This window comes from Curcuma longa, chromosome 1 (genome assembly GCF_044706935.1).
Source record: "Curcuma longa cultivar G26 ecotype Majalengka, Jawa Barat chromosome 1, ITB_CL_G26_1.1, whole genome shotgun sequence".
Taxonomy (NCBI): Eukaryota; Viridiplantae; Streptophyta; class Magnoliopsida; order Zingiberales; family Zingiberaceae; genus Curcuma; species Curcuma longa.
In genome coordinates this window covers 20,267,857-20,283,744 of record NC_133861.1, presented here as the reverse complement: position 1 = coordinate 20,283,744, position 15,888 = coordinate 20,267,857, and the positions used below count along the sequence as shown (strand labels likewise).

Below are 15,888 nucleotides of genomic sequence, written 5' to 3'. Positions count from 1 at the left end.
TTTAAAGCAAAAATTAAAATAAAAAAGAAACTCCTAATTTTAAAAATTATAAATTTAAGAGAGGCAGTTACAAATCAAAAGAAAATTAAGGACATTTTACTGGTTTATGATATTTTAAAATATTTTTTATATGTTATAAATATTTTTAAAAATACTTTTTAATATTCTCTCAGTTTAAAAGGATAAATAGGTTATTTTAATATAAAAATATTTAATGTGAATAAAAATTTTAAAATATAGGTTAGAATTGTATTTAAATGATTTTAATTAAATTATGATATTACCATTTTAAATAGTTTTGTGCGTCTACCTCATTTATTAGTTTTGACAAAGAAAAATATTTTATAATTTATAAATTATAAAAGGTAGAATATAATACATTAAATTATGGGAGTCAAAATGGAAAAGAAGTTAAGTACGGGGGCAAATTGAAGTTTTCCCAGATTCATTGGTTCGTGGGCGAAGGCAGCGTCGAAGCAGGCTCCGCCCTTTCCCCCAGTCGCTACTGTTCGTTGCTGCCATTCGAGGATTTTTTTTTCGCACGGTAAACACTTGCTTTTGCCCTAAAATCCTTGACTTTTTGGTCATGCTCCCGATTTCCTACCTCAGAAAACTGATTTGTTTCACTATAAAACTTCAGTTACATGCACTGGGATTGAAAGGCAAATCCAGGCCCAACTGAGTTGGTTGTATTCATGCCTTATAATCGTTTGTTGAAATGCCTGTGAAAAAGTTCTTTTACCCCTTGATTTCTTTTTAACATTATAATCGTTGGTTGTATTCATGCCTTATAATCGTTGGTTGTATTCATGCCTTATAATCGTTTATGACTTATGAACATGGATCTTAACATTATAGCTTAATTGCCTGTTAGATCTTTGTAGACAACTTCAAATAATTGGGACATATTACTTGTTTGTTTTCTGTTGAGTTGATGATCTTTTCTGGACTCAGAAAGCATCACAAATTGAAGTTTAAAATTGGAGAAGTTTAGATCATTATCTACTGTGATTTTTTAAGAATTATATTAACTTGGTTTTAAGTGAAATTAATGGTTGGGCATCTTCCATTCTTTTGGATCGCTCTTCTTCCAAGGATTAAATTAAATTGTGCCAATAATTATCTCACATTAAGATTATTGACCAACCAAGGACATTGATCTATTTATCTTATGATGGTCAAGAGAACTGATCTATCGGCCAAATTGACTGTGGTTATGTTCCTTATTCAGTTGATTTAAATGGTTTTGGAAATCAGTTTTTGTCATCTATACTTCGTAGTGATTCTTGATCTACTTTCACTTGCTTTGTTGGCTGGTGGAAATAAAGAACATGAATTCGTTTTCTGCAATGAAGAGATCTCCAGACAGGTTCTTCTACCTAAACAAGGTCAAAGTGATCAAATTATCCAAGAAACTCGGCTATGGGATGAAGGTGCTCAGGTTTGTCATTCTCCATCTAGTACTGACTACGAGCCTTTATCTTCAGTTTTTGTCAGTGTGGCTTTTTGTACTTCGAATCTTTAAGGTCTGTTTTTTCATTTCATTTTTCAGAAAACTTTTAACAATGAGGAAAAAGGAAGGACTAGCAAATCATAGACATTTTGAAAAATGAATGGCTTTCGATAACTGAAATGAAACTAACACCATTTGAGCTTTCTGAGTTAATAGCTTCAATTTCTTTCTGTGGTTCAACGAAATAAACGATACGCTCAGCCAATGTGTTTCTAATGTTGTGGAACTTGAAAACATCATTGATCTGAACATTCAATTGTGATAATTTGGTGTATGGACTCTCCTATTTAGGTCTGTGAATCAACAACAATATTGCCTTTGTTTCCCCTTTCGAAATGCAGTATCTGTGTTTATGAATGACTTCACTGCAGTCTAATACCTTCACTTTTGGTTCTCTAGGTGGTGAAGGAATCCAAAGGCAAGGCAAATTCTAGGAGTTAAACTGAAAGGAGAGAGCTGATACGAGAGTTCACTTTAGTAAAGCCAAAGCCATATAATCTACTGCATAGATTTACCTTGGAGCTTGTTCCCCTTTATAATAATATTATTAATATTATATATTTTAATATATATATTATTTGATTCTTTCAAAAATAAATGTGTATAATTGATTTGATGATAAAATTTATTTGTTTACACAATTGGAGTTCGTGATTAAATTATTTATTATTATTATATTTATATTATTGGAAGTTATTTACAATGTATAATAATTATTTTTGTCATTTAGTATATGCTCTTTTTAAATTTAAAATTTAAGATCCTAACTTAAAATAGATGACTATATATTGAAGGTGCTTTTTAGTTGGATTGGTTTTTTTAGTACATGTTCAAATCGTCTAGATTGGCTCTTCTGTTATATAGAGCATACCATTTTGGGTGGCACATTAATTCTTCGATATTAGCTGTATATTTTTCATTTTTAATACAGGGGAATTTTGGTATTGTTCAATTATATACTTGAATTATATATATTTTAAATTTTATCTAATATCTTTTTAAAAAATTAAAAATCCTAACATATGGATCTTATACATGATTAAAAATAATTGATCATGAATCATTTGGTGCCAATTGATGACCCGATTATAATAAGTAGCTCCTCATAGGTCACTAATCATGCTAATTACCAATTGACTTTTCTAGTAATTGCTATAACAATCAAACTTAGTGTCCATTCTATTATTATGGTTGTTGTCGTCGTCCACTTCCATGATTAATTGATGAAATTTAGATATTTAAATTATCAAATATATGTCCGAATCACTTCCGAACATCTTGACTCATCCGGACATGTATTAAGTTGCAAACGAACACCTATGAGTGCATAGCATATCAAAAACTTATATACGAGAAGTGTTAATCTGTGTGTCATTCTATGTAGACGTCCACGATTGAGTGTGCGGGGTGTCTAGATCACTTTTGCACATTTTGACTCATTCAAATACACACTCAGCTGTGAATGTTGCGTGTATACCAAGATGCACAATATATTAAACTTCGATATATATATATATATATATATATATATAACACATCTTGTGTATATTAGAGCATCTGCAACGCAGGTATAGTCATTAATAACAAAGAAAAAATAAATAACACATCGTTCAAACTATTGTGGCTGTGAGCGTTGTGGATGTTATTATAAGATTTGAAGAGAAATAAAAAGAAAGAAGGAAAAAAAAAATAGAGAAGAGACAGAATTATTCTATTGTAAGTAAGTGGAGAGAGAATCAAAATTTAAACATCACAATATAATTTTAGAGAGATGAGTTTTCGCAACATATTTTCCACAAAATCGAGAAGTGCACCAACGATTTTAAAATAGAAGATTAACATCCTTTGATTGCGCTTCCAAAAAGAGACGATCTGGATTATTCTATTGTAAGTAAGTGGAGAGAGAATTTAAAATTAAACATCACCATATAATTTTATTAGGCTAATTAGTAATACAATTGCCCTTGTATTATTATTAATTATTAAATAATAATAAAAAGAAACTTCTTGCGGGAGTCCACCTCTCTACTTCCGGCAATAATATATAGCTTACTTGACTAGTAAACATGGCATCATTCGCCTGCCTCTTCTTCCTGGTGGTCTTTCCTGCATCCCCATAGATCTTCGTACCCTTCTCCTGTTGTCCTCGCCATGGATGAAGAATACGACGTCATCGTCCTCGGTACCGGCCTCAAGGAATGCATCCTTAGCGGCCTTCTCTCCGTCGATGGCCTCAAGGTTTACTCTCGCCTCCCTTTGCTCGATCCTACGCGATGCTTAGGGGTTTGATTCGATCTGTATGTTTGCTCACGAAGTAGCTAAGGGAGCAGCCTCGTGATCAAAAGTTGAGCTTGGTGTTTTCATGGTCTTGTAGGCTTTATTCGGGTTTCAGATTGAATGAAGTTGTCGGTGCTTGATTGTTGCTTTGGTGTGGTTTAGTAGTTGGATTTGGATAGAAAGGTTGGATCTTGACCCTATATGCCGAGTGGGTTGCGTATTTACCTGATCTGGACTTTGTTTACTTATTTGACTTAATAGCCCGATTGAAATTCTAGGTCATCTTCATTGGATCATTGAGGGGCTGTTCTTTTATATTTCCTGTGGTTCTTCCAGATGTTGCTTGATAGATGAAATTGCTTGCTTAATTTTTGATTCTAGATGTTTTTTACTCTCTAGTTATGTTGGGTGCATAACTTTTGACCTGAGTTTCGCTTACCTTTTCTGACTTTAGGTAACTGGTTTATTATCAGAAAAATTCCTTTGAAGGGTCCCGAATGGGAATTTAGTGCTGAGACATGAAAGATATGGCATTTTGTCAAATTCGGGTTTGTTTTTTTTTTTTAATTTATAATTATCCAATTTGATCTATGTGATAAAAAAACTGTAACCTTGCCCCCTTTTTTTTTTGACATAATCTGTTACTTTTATAATATCAGATATGGTTGCCTTTGTCTTCGTGAATATCCTTGGTCTAATTCCAAACAGAGATTGTTGGATGAACATAAGTAGGCTGTGTTCTCTTCCAAAAAGCTTCTTTGGTTGCTTGTAGCGTGCATTGAGGACCTTCATCCTTGATTAACCAGTCTACAAAAAGTTTCTTTACAATTTCTACAAATATGTGAATCTCAGTTTTTAGTTCTTTCATACATGAATGACATATTTGATTCTGGGAATAATGGAATGGTCATAGAAATGTAAATTTAAATTAGTTTTTTAATTTTCTTCTTAATGCTGATTCTTCATTTTAGGCATAAATCCCTGGGAAAGTTTGTCATTTGTTGGTATTTTTCCTGTATGACTAAGTCATCTATGAACCTCTTGTGTGGTTTATATAATTTCAATCTTAAGTGTGCTTCCATGTTGACAGGTCCTACACATGGATAGGAATGATTACTATGGAGGGGAATCAAGCTCCCTCAATCTTATTCAGGCAAGAGTAAACTCTACTCCCGCTAGGTGTTTTAGTTACTTCGTGAACATTATCTCCATGAAGTACTAGAATGAGGGTATTATGTTTGTTACGTCTTGCTAAGCACAATAATCTTCCTTTCCTTTCTGCAGCTCTGGAAAAGGTTCAGGGGTAGTGATAAGCCTCCAGCAAATCTAGGGCTTAGCAGGGATTACAATGTTGACATGATTCCAAAGGTTTACTTCTTTATTCACTTGTTTTTCCTTTTTCCTGTTTTTAAAGAAACAAGTTTCTGTAGTGTAGAGGTGCACAAACGCTGTCTTTAGTGGAAGGCGTTGGTCATTTAATAACTAGAAAAAATTCACTCTATTGAAGCTAAAATCAATCTGTATGGATAGCTATTTAAACTGTAGCTAGAAGCTAATTTTTCATGTATCCATTAATTTCTATTCCTACTTATTTTAGAGTCTTATCTGTTATAAGATAATCTGGGAGAATGCATATGCATACTACTATATACTCGATGAATGCTTAAGGTCTTGTCTTTGAAGATATCTTTTACTGTTAGGGGTCTGCATTATGATGCCAAATCATGAAAGTTAAAGCAAACTTGAAATTTTCCCATTCCTTTCTTGCTTCCAGCTTCTGTCATCATGCTCCTCCTCCTTTACATATTTGACTTGCTGGAATCCTCTTCTCCCGTGACTTCTGTCTGCATCTTAATTACTGGATGCCATTTCCAAATGTAGATTTGGCCTTGCTAACCTTCAAGTTCTTTCCTGCCTTCTCATCAATAAAAATTCGGTATGGCCTTGTTGGCTAATCAATTGAGTCACACTAACTTATGAATCCCATTGTGCACTTCTGTTTGTGATCATGTGGAGAAGCCAGTAGCTCCATTATCCTCATCCTCAATCACACAATCTCAAGTCTCTAAATAGTTAGTAATTTTTTACTTTTCTAACACCTGATGTCTCCTTGCAAAGGGATTAAGGTTGAAGGAGGTTCAAAAGCAAATGTGAATATGTGATATGATTCAGAAGGCAAGTGAAAATGGAGTGTGGAATATAGTTTCATGTTTCCTTCAGGCATACCAGGTGAATGGTTTTAACTGAGTGTCCTCATAGTTAATGCCTCATAAGAAGCATTAGGAGAGTGTGTGTCACCTAGGCTCTTACCTCCTAATTAAAAATAATAATAAAGTAGATGCACAAGAAGTAGAGCTCATGTTAATAAGGTAATTGATCTTCTACATGGTGAAACATGAACAAGATAAACTTTTCTTGTGCATTTTAATTTCATTGTACATGCTCCAATCTAAAACATATGATATTTATACACATTCACATGGCAAAGCATCAAGCAAGACAGTCATGGGGCTTTTAGCAAGCAATGAGTCTTTATATTGGAGTATCTATGTGACAGCTAGGTTATGATATTCAACTATGATTATTTGCAATGATAATCTTCCATTTTCTCCCTGTTCTGTTTCTCTTTCAGAATTCCTCTTCTCCAATTCTCCCTGTCCTGTATAGGCGAAGCCTATGCAGACTGAGCCTAATCTACATTATCTTTGCGAAATGTCTTCTTAACTAGGGTAATCATAAACTGGAGGAACTTGCTCTACGAAGAAAACAATTTTTAGGTAAATTTCTTATCAGGAGCTAGTTGTTAAAATTATATTCCAAGAGTTATTTGAGAATTAAAAATTCTTGCATGATATCCGCTGAAAAAAATTCAAGGATATCCTTTTCTATGGTCCAAGTGCTGAAATTATATTGGAAGCTAAATGGAGGTAGGCTGTTGTATTGGATCAATTTATCAGGTAATTCCATTAAGTTTCGCTAGTTTTTACTGTGCCAAGTCTCAAAGATATATAAACCGTATAGATAAAAGACTTGGAAAAAGAAAAATCAAATACGAGGTGTTAAGCTTTTCCATAATCTCTGTATATATGTAGCACGCCTTGATTTTAGTATCCCTATCTACAGGTGCTATGCTATTGCATACTTCACTTTTGATGAGTATCTCAACAGTATGTATCTCTGTAAAGCTACATGACCGTATTAGATGGAAATTTGCAACATGGTTAAAGATCTTGAATATTATCTAATGGCAGCCTAGGCTAGTTTTGCAAGTTAATTTAACTCCAGTAGGTTAAACTCTATAGGAGGCAGGCAATTAAGTAATTTTGGTGGTTAAATATGCTTGGTGATATGTCTTGTTTTGTTGACCTCTAAACTAACTTATGAATTATATTGAATGTCTAGTTTATGATGGCTAATGGTACTTTGGTACGTACACTTATACATACTGATGTGACAAAATATTTATCTTTCAAAGCCGTTGATGGGAGCTATGTCTTTAATAAAGGAAAGGTACTTTCATCTTCTTTGCTGTTTGCTTCCATTACTTGGTTGTATTTGTCACAATTATTAGCACATGGTAATGCTTATATCCATTTTTTGTTCTGTTTTAATTGGAATAGATTCACAAGGTTCCTGCCACTGATATGGAGGCACTAAGGTCGCCATTAATGGGATTGTTTGAGAAGCGTCGAGCTCGGAAGTTCTTTATATATGTCCAAGACTATGACGAGAATGATCCAACAACTCATGAAGGATTAGACCTTACTAGAGTGACTACAAAGGAACTCATTTCGTGAGTGTCTTGTTATTGCTATTAATTAAGTTCCACCTAGGAAGTTGCTGTTTTTCATTAACAAATTTTTATATCATGTGCATGCACAAAATTAAGGTCATTTTTTGGTAGCATGCATTACTATGTTCATTATCCTTCACATTTCTTCATACTTTTCTGGCCAAGACAACTGTAATCAAGTAGGCACTTGCAAAAGTTACAATTATGTCTAAGACTCAGAATAATCCAATCTGCTGGATTTTACTTTTTTTGTAAATTATTGCTATTTATTTCTTTGTAACATAGATATATGATCTGATTGAAAGATAAGTTGGAGTTTAAGCAAGCACTAGGTAGATATCTGTTCCTATCATTCGACCTACTCTTATACTAGGAAATAATAATTAACTCCGACTTTATTTATGTTGTTTAGAAAATATGGTTTGGATGACAACACAATTGACTTCATTGGCCATGCCTTGGCCCTTCATCGAGATGATCGGTATCTGTATGAACCTGCACTTGATACTGTGAAGAGGATGAAGGTAAATGTTTTATGCAACAACCACTATATGGAGTTCTTTCAGATTTCAATTCTATTTTTAATTCCGTTAATTTCCTGATAGTGGATCCCTTACTATTTTCAACATTTAAAAGTCTACTCTCTGAATTATTAAATGGAATGCAGCAAGATACCTGTCTTCTGTCAAACTTTATGGTAACAAATTCATTTATCCATCCTTTAGCTGAGCAGTAACCAAACACTTGGAGTTTCAAAGCAAATTTGTTTGATCAACATATACTTGTTAGATGGTCAAAATAAATAAATAAATAAATTAGAAACACAACATTTCGAAAATGCTAAAATTACCAACCAATGTTAATAATACCCTTTCTATGTCTATACAAATACACACTAGTTGTCTTTCTTGTTTGAGTGGGAAATAGTGATTAACAATCAGACTGGCTTGCTCTGTTTTTTTGGTTATGTTGCTGGGATTTGTTTCTAGTTTTAAATTTTGGCCTCTTTCTGTGATAGCTGTATGCAGAGTCCCTAGCACGGTTCCAAGGTGGTTCGCCATATATCTATCCTTTATATGGACTAGGAGAGCTACCTCAGGTTGGTCATTTAATTCTCAGTTATGTTATAAGGTATATATTTCTGATCCAGTGAGTTTTTTTTTTTTCTTCTGGAATTACAGGCTTTTGCACGCCTTAGTGCAGTTTACGGTGGGACATACATGTTGAATAAACCAGAATGCAAGGTTTGTTGTCACTGCATAACTATTACAGAATCAATAACTTTGAAGTCAGAGAAACAAAATTTTTGTTGCTTATCAATTCCATGCTGTTGCTTACTTTTTGTTGCATTATGTTATTTATGTCTAATATTGCTTGACTTAATACAGGTTGAATTTGATCTTGAAGGAAAAGCTTGTGGTGTAACTTCTGAAGGGGAAACAGCTCGATGCAAGAAAGTTGTCTGTGATCCTTCCTACTTACCAAACAAGGTAGAGTTCTTGTTTATTCACATGGACGTAGAACTAATATTACATTTGATATTTTCTTCAACATGAACTGTTACTTTGGTAACAATTGCAAAGTGTCAATTTTCTTTGATAAATAATTGCTCTTGCTGCTGTGCCTAGTTGTAATATGATAGTTTGCTTGGAGAAATTTCAATGATGAATACCTCCTTGCTAACGATTTTTCAATTAATAGGTTAGGAAGGTGGGGAAGGTTGCAAGGGCAATTGCTATTATGAGTCATCCTATACCAAATACGGACGAGTCTCATTCAGCACAAGTTATATTGCCGCAGAAACAACTTGGACGCAAGTCTGACATGTGAGTCCTTGGAGAGCATATACCATAGACATTGAATTACTTCCAAGCTAACTATCTTGAATATTTTATGATCTTCATTTGTGGTTTGGCAGGTATCTCTTTTGTTGTTCTTACTCTCACAACGTTGCCCCCAAAGGGAAGTTTATCGCATTTGTCTCAACAGAACCTGAGACCGATCGGCCTGAGTTGGAACTAAAGCCTGGTATCGACCTTCTTGGACCAGTAGACGAGTTGTTTTTTGAAACTTATGATAGATATGAACCTGTCAACGAACCGTCACTGGATAATTGCTTTATCTCAACTGTAAGTATCCATGATGCATTTCCTAGTTTTTCGATTCCTTTATGTTTTTGACCTTCTAACAACTTCAATCATTCTCAGAGTTACGATGCTTCAACCCATTTCGAGTCCACTGTCATGGATGTGCTTTCCATGTATAACATGATCACCGGAAAGGTAAATCTTTTGCCAGGTGTCACAATCTCATCGGCCTAGTAGTATTTAGTATTTAAATACTTCATGCTATAGATGATCACCTAATGCGCGGTAACTACCACAATCAAAAAGGAGTAACCGTGCTTAGAATTTTACCCCATTTTATGAAGAATGTTGCTCCTGTCTTGCATCATTTTGTTAGCAGTTACTTTCTAGACTTGCATTGTTAGCAGCTTAACATATAGAGATTGTGTTCTGCAATTCCTATCCAGTACTTCATGATGTTTCATCACCCGCCTTGTAGTCAATGTCCTCAGTTCTTCAGGAGTCCTTTTCTTGACCTCGAACACATTCTTAACATGTTGTTTTTCCCTGCAGTCTCTTGATCTCAGCGTCGATCTCAGTGCTGCTAGTGCTGCTGAAGAATATTGACAACTTCCTCTGGTGTATGCCGTAACTTAATCGAGCTCTATTTCCCCTCAGATGTTTGCTATAATCTGTGTTCTCCAAGCTCTGCCGTGTCATTTGGGTTGGATTATGACATGCAAGATGAATGGCTGTTTAACTGCTCAAACGGTTGGAGACTTTTTGCAATCTTTAAGGTACTAATCACTCGATGGTTTGATATACCAGCCATGCCTTGTGCTTTTGGTTCATTAGTTTTTTAAAAAAATATATCTCTTCTTAATTAAATACGTTTTCGAAAAAAAGGTAAATGAAACAGTAAATAGTTTATCTTCTTGTGCTCATTTTAATGTTAATTAAATTATTATAAGGAATACAAAATGCTTGCTATAATTAATAACAGTCTATTCGTCTCTCAGCAGTCGCAGGCTAATAACGTGAGATTTAACTAAGGCTCTCACACTTCTTACGACCAATTTAATTAAATTTAAATCGACTGGTAATTCATGTAATTTAATTTTATTGTTTGTTTCAATTTTGTTAACAATCGTATGGATTGGTTAGCATTAAATTTGATTTTAAAAACTGTATATTATATTAAATTCTAGAAAATATTATAGAAAAATAAATTCAGGCAACACAAAATTTGCAGAGTGAACAGACAAGTCACGGAAAAATTTCACTTTGCCCAAGTTTACTGATCTTTTTCAAAATTTAAACGGTTATAAGTTACCCTGGATTTTTCAAAAAACTATATCACTTTTGCAATTTAGCATTTTAGGTTAATGATCATTTTTTTTAATACACTAAGTATCCCGCTTAGGAAATAAAACCAAATGACATTTCTTGACGTGAAGTTCTCAGCATCATTAATTATTTAAACAGCACATGCATGTGCCATGTAGATTTTAAGAGCATCACTAATTTCTTTTTACCACCGCACTATATCGTAGGGGTTCGAGATAATGATCATTTTTTTATTAGATATTCAACTTACACAAACTAATCTTAAGTGGACGGTTCAATCTTATATTTTGTTCACTCAAATAAATTTAAGAAGTGAGAATACTCTTGACATGATATCTCAACATCACTAGTTATTCAAACGCCACATACATACGTTGTATGGATTTTAAACCTTAATTACTTAGAGGAAAACACTTTGCCTCTTACCACTGTATTATATCTCAAGGCTTAGATAATGATTAATGTGGCAAAAGATGATAATGTTTATCCCAAGCATCTGTCAATGTCGCCCCCGAGATAATGATTGATGAATTTACGAAAGTACCTAGAAACACTATAATGTTGCTTTTTATCACTATATTGACATAGTTTGAGGGTAAAAATGTGTTCTTGGCGAAGCCACGCAATATTCTCCTGCGTCGTTACCAACTGCAGTTTCTTGATTTACCTCTTCACAGATGATCATGGGGCCGACCGTGTGGGGCCGCTAAGGTGGTGGATTCCACCTTTGCAGAAAAAGAGGGTAAAATGTACGTGATCAACTGCAGTTTCTCGATTTACCTCCTCACAGATGGTCGTGGGGTCGACCGTGTGAGGCCGCTAAGGTGGCGGATTCCACCTTTTTGCAGAAGAGGGTAAAAATGTAGCCTTCGGGCATAGTTGAGTTGATTACGATGGAACAGAGTTGTAGAAGAGGACAATTTCGAATTTCGATGAAGTCGGACAATAAAATCAACTCGTGGGGCCGTTTTGGCGGATTCCACCTTTTTAATCTCGACGAAATCGATCATATATGATGAGACGGTTGAGATAGCGAATTTCACTTATGCATAGGGTAAAAATGCATATATCAAATTTAGAGATGAAAATGCACAAGTTAGGGAATCTTCGCATCCAAAAGTCAAAATTGATTTTGACCACCCTCTTGCGTTTCTTCTTTCGTTGCGGCTTTCGTTGTTATTGTTCGATGGCTCGAGCGCTCTTGAGATGGACTCCCTTCTTCCCTTCTCTCAACCTCAAACCTTCATCCTCCCCTCACTCTTTCCTCCGGCTCCCGCATACCTTTCTGCCCCGTCCTGCTCCCACTTTGCCCTTCTTCTCTTCCTCCTCCTCTCCTGCCGCCGCCGCCAACTATCTCGATCTCTCCGATGACGATCTCATGGCGCAGTGCGACGTGGACACCTTCAAGTCATCAGGGCCCGGAGGTCAGCATCGGAACAAGCGTGAGTCTGCAGTTCGCCTCTGCCACCGCCCAACTGGCGTCATGGCCCAGGTCTCGCATACCCTAGACCTCCTGGGGAGTCAATCTTAGCCGTTTAGCATCATATGATGATAAAGTTGGAATTTTGTAGGCTGCAGAGGAGCGATCTCAGCACAAGAATCGAGCAATGGCGCTTACTCGGTTGCGTACTAAGTTGGCTCTCAAAGGTTACGTTCCAAAAATTATTCCCTTTAGGGAACTTGCTTAACTATAATTCAAATTTGAATCATTCTACAAAGATTTGAATGGATTGGGCTAGCATATATTCTTATGTGATATATATCATATGGTCTTCCGGTTGAAGTATCCTTTTTCTTAAATTAGTCAGGAAGGCAATAGACTTGGAAGGATATACACCTCCTTACGAGCTTCTTCAGATCCTGCCTGCAAAGTCAGCTATTAGGGGAAAAGATGTTGGTCCTCAGATCGGTCCAAACAATCCTAAGTTTGCTGTTGTATGAACGACTACTGCAACTGCTATCTTTTACTAATGGTGGATTTTGGAAGCCATTATTTAGAAAACATTAAAAAAATTTCTTTGTTCAACAGGGAATGCAAGCTCTGTTAGATCTAATATATGCTGTAGAAGGATCTGTTTCAGAAACAGCAAAAGTACTGGGGTATTTCCCTTGCGTCTTCCAATTGGATTCCACATTTTGTTAGCTTCTTTATAATTTTAGTGCATGAGGAATTTTTGTGGATTATTTACGTTCCATACTTTAAATTTTTAAGCCTTAATACTTACTGATGGAAGATTGCAAGCAAAGATACTCTTTTTCCTTATTTATAACAGATATAATTGATATTGCAATTAATTTTTATCTGGATTCAAGTTCACGTACACTGAGTTATTTTCATTCTTTTTATGTTACTATTGCTTGCTAAGGTATTCTTTTTCTACTAATTCCATGAATGGTTTGTATTGAGTGCACTTGTTACATTGTGACATGGTTCGTCTTCATTTAGATGTTACTTTCTAGATATCTGCAACTAGAAGTTAAGATATGACTTCCAGATTAGGAAAACAATTTGTTTGCTTGTTGGTTTGTTCGAAAGAAGGATTGATGGGTTTCCTTGAACAAACTAAGATAAAAGGTATGGTTGAATTCTGCCTTGGTTAGCCTTGTTCTTTGAAGACAAAAACTGTTCTTTGAATCAATCTGTTTTTCACGTCTGATCCAATTACTTGGTTTTCCTTCCACTCTGTTATAATCATTTTCTATTTGACATCATCTTGCATTCTACAGTTGAGTGAACTGATTGGAAACAGTCTCCTTTCTATGTTGTTTATGCACATCAGATTGAATGGTCTAATCCAATGAATATCTTGAAGTTGTCCTTTGTTTTGCTACTCCTAGATCTGAACTTTTTTATTTTTTAATACCATCCAGGTCTGAGTTCATCTTACATGTACATGAAAAGAAAAACAGTCTGTACCCTTCATTCCTTGATCTAGTATTTATTTTGTGTCCCTTTATCAATAAGTTTGTTTGAAAATTTTAAGGAAGAACTATCAGAAAATTGATTTATCCAAAAAGATCATACCTTTAGTAACATTCTTTATTGTAGCATCCTGTGAATCAAACTATTGCATATCTCCTCAACACCTTAATTTTAAATTTCAGGTTGAGCACTGGTGCCTTATCAAGGTTGTTGCTGTCAGATGATTCCCTTAGAATTGCAGTGAATGAATTAAGAACAGCCAAGGTAATTTGTCCATGTTCCAACCTTATTTCTTTCTCTAGACTTGATGCTTCGACAAAATCTTGGCTTGAGAAGCTGCATCATGTAATGCTGTTTGTGTCCCAGTAAATCATGACATTCCATTCATTCACAAACAATAAGAACGTTGAAGAGGAGCTAGCACACAGCTTGTTCCTGCACTAGTGTTTTAAATCTAAGCTCTTTCACTTCATTAAAAGCTTAACCTAATAGATGGAGAGGAATGTGATCATTTATATCAGTCCCCTTGCATAGAGAATAATCAGATGGCTAGATTAGTGTGAAAAATGGAGCTAAAGATTAAGCACATGCTTTTCTGAAATTATAAGAAAACTATTAACCTTCTCTGTTCATTTAAGGTTAAGACAATAGATAAGACACAATATTTGGCTCACATTTATAATATCGGCTCACAGAACAAAGTTGTGCTACTAAAGTCATCCTTAGATTTATTCCTAGATTGAGTTCTATAAACTAACCTATATTGACCCAGTTATTTCGTTTTTGTCAATTTTCAATTGTGTAATTTCATTTGAATCATTTTCACTGGTTAGTGTTTTTGTTGATTTCACAAGCATATTACTCTCTATTAATATATTTTTAAGTGTCTTGGTTAAGGTATTAGTTCAATTAACTTCATGCAGAAAAAAAAAAACTCAGTTCAATCTGCAGTCTATCAGCTTTTCCTAGATTTGCAATCTGTATCTGAAAACACTATTCCTTTGCAGGGGCTGAAGCCTCTCAAGTAGCCAATTCTATAAGGTCGGTGGCGATTAACGCATCAGCATTATATTACACTTATCTTGTTTAAACACCTCTAGTAATTTTCATCTTATCCCTCATCAAAAATCCTTTTCCCATGTTCTTCCCTTTGGTTCAGAAACAAGTCTGTTAATGCAAACAAGCTGCCATCTTTGTTATCAACTAGGTGTAGGATTCATGAATATCATCTAAAATAAGAAGTGTTGAATGCTTATTTCCAAACTATGACTTGATGCCCACATTGGTGATAAGAAATTAGGTTTGCACTTTCTATGTAATTCATTGACGGCAGTGCAACCAAACAAGAAATGTAGGTGATAGATAAATCAAGCAGATGGTTACTGCAATCCGGAAGGCATCCCAAGAGTGAGAGCCCCATGTTGCTAGGGTTTTCCAAAGAAAAGTGGGCTGGAGACTTGGAGATTGAAGAACAAAAGCAAGGGGCTGTGAAATTTGAAATTTTGGTTATCAAATTGGCTCTACTTCTTCATTGTTTTCGACTAGTCAATGGTTTTTTGGATGGGTTCGATCAGAAACATCAGGTGCATTTTGATGGATAATTTTCAATTTCATTTTGATAAATAAAAGTGTTATCATTTTATTTTACTATGAAATGATAAAATTAAGTGTCTTTAAAATCTAAGTCAATTTTGATAAAATATCGAGCGGTCTAAGATATTTTGATGGAATGGATAGAAGGTAGTAGTTTAGATGTTATTTTAAATTTTGATTAAAAAGTAAAATTAAGTATTATATATGAATTATTCAACCGTTATATATCGGTAAAAAAACCCCGAAATTCTTCGTTAATGAGGGCCTCTACCATTCGGATCCGACCTGGATCGCAATCTAAATTGAAAAGTTGACTTTGACTTTGACCACAATCCACCATCCTTCTTACTCACGCGAACTCATCGCGGCCGCAGAC

General features: G+C 34.9%; 2 protein-coding genes across 2 annotated transcripts; both read left to right on the top strand.

Annotated features, from left to right (window-relative positions):
* Positions 1 to 3,583: 3,583 nt before the first annotated feature.
* LOC141822495 (guanosine nucleotide diphosphate dissociation inhibitor 2-like) lies at positions 3,584 to 10,473 on the top strand. The gene is made up of 13 exons (XM_074709948.1): positions 3,584 to 3,751; positions 4,881 to 4,943; positions 5,075 to 5,158; positions 7,193 to 7,300; positions 7,411 to 7,583; positions 7,996 to 8,107; positions 8,602 to 8,682; positions 8,765 to 8,827; positions 8,972 to 9,073; positions 9,285 to 9,409; positions 9,502 to 9,712; positions 9,791 to 9,865; positions 10,223 to 10,473. The coding sequence occupies exons 1-13, from the start codon at positions 3,665 to 3,667 to the stop codon at positions 10,274 to 10,276; spliced, it is 1,338 nt and encodes a 445-aa protein (XP_074566049.1). The 5' UTR covers positions 3,584 to 3,664; the 3' UTR covers positions 10,277 to 10,473.
* Positions 10,474 to 12,182: 1,709 nt separating this feature from the next.
* On the top strand, positions 12,183 to 15,472 carry LOC141822506 (uncharacterized). The gene is made up of 6 exons (XM_074709955.1): positions 12,183 to 12,488; positions 12,568 to 12,643; positions 12,801 to 12,931; positions 13,026 to 13,096; positions 14,102 to 14,183; positions 14,927 to 15,472. Exons 1-6 carry the CDS (start codon positions 12,183 to 12,185, stop codon positions 14,945 to 14,947), a joined length of 687 nt encoding a protein of 228 aa, XP_074566056.1. The 3' UTR covers positions 14,948 to 15,472.
* The last annotated feature ends 416 nt before the right edge of the window (positions 15,473 to 15,888 follow it).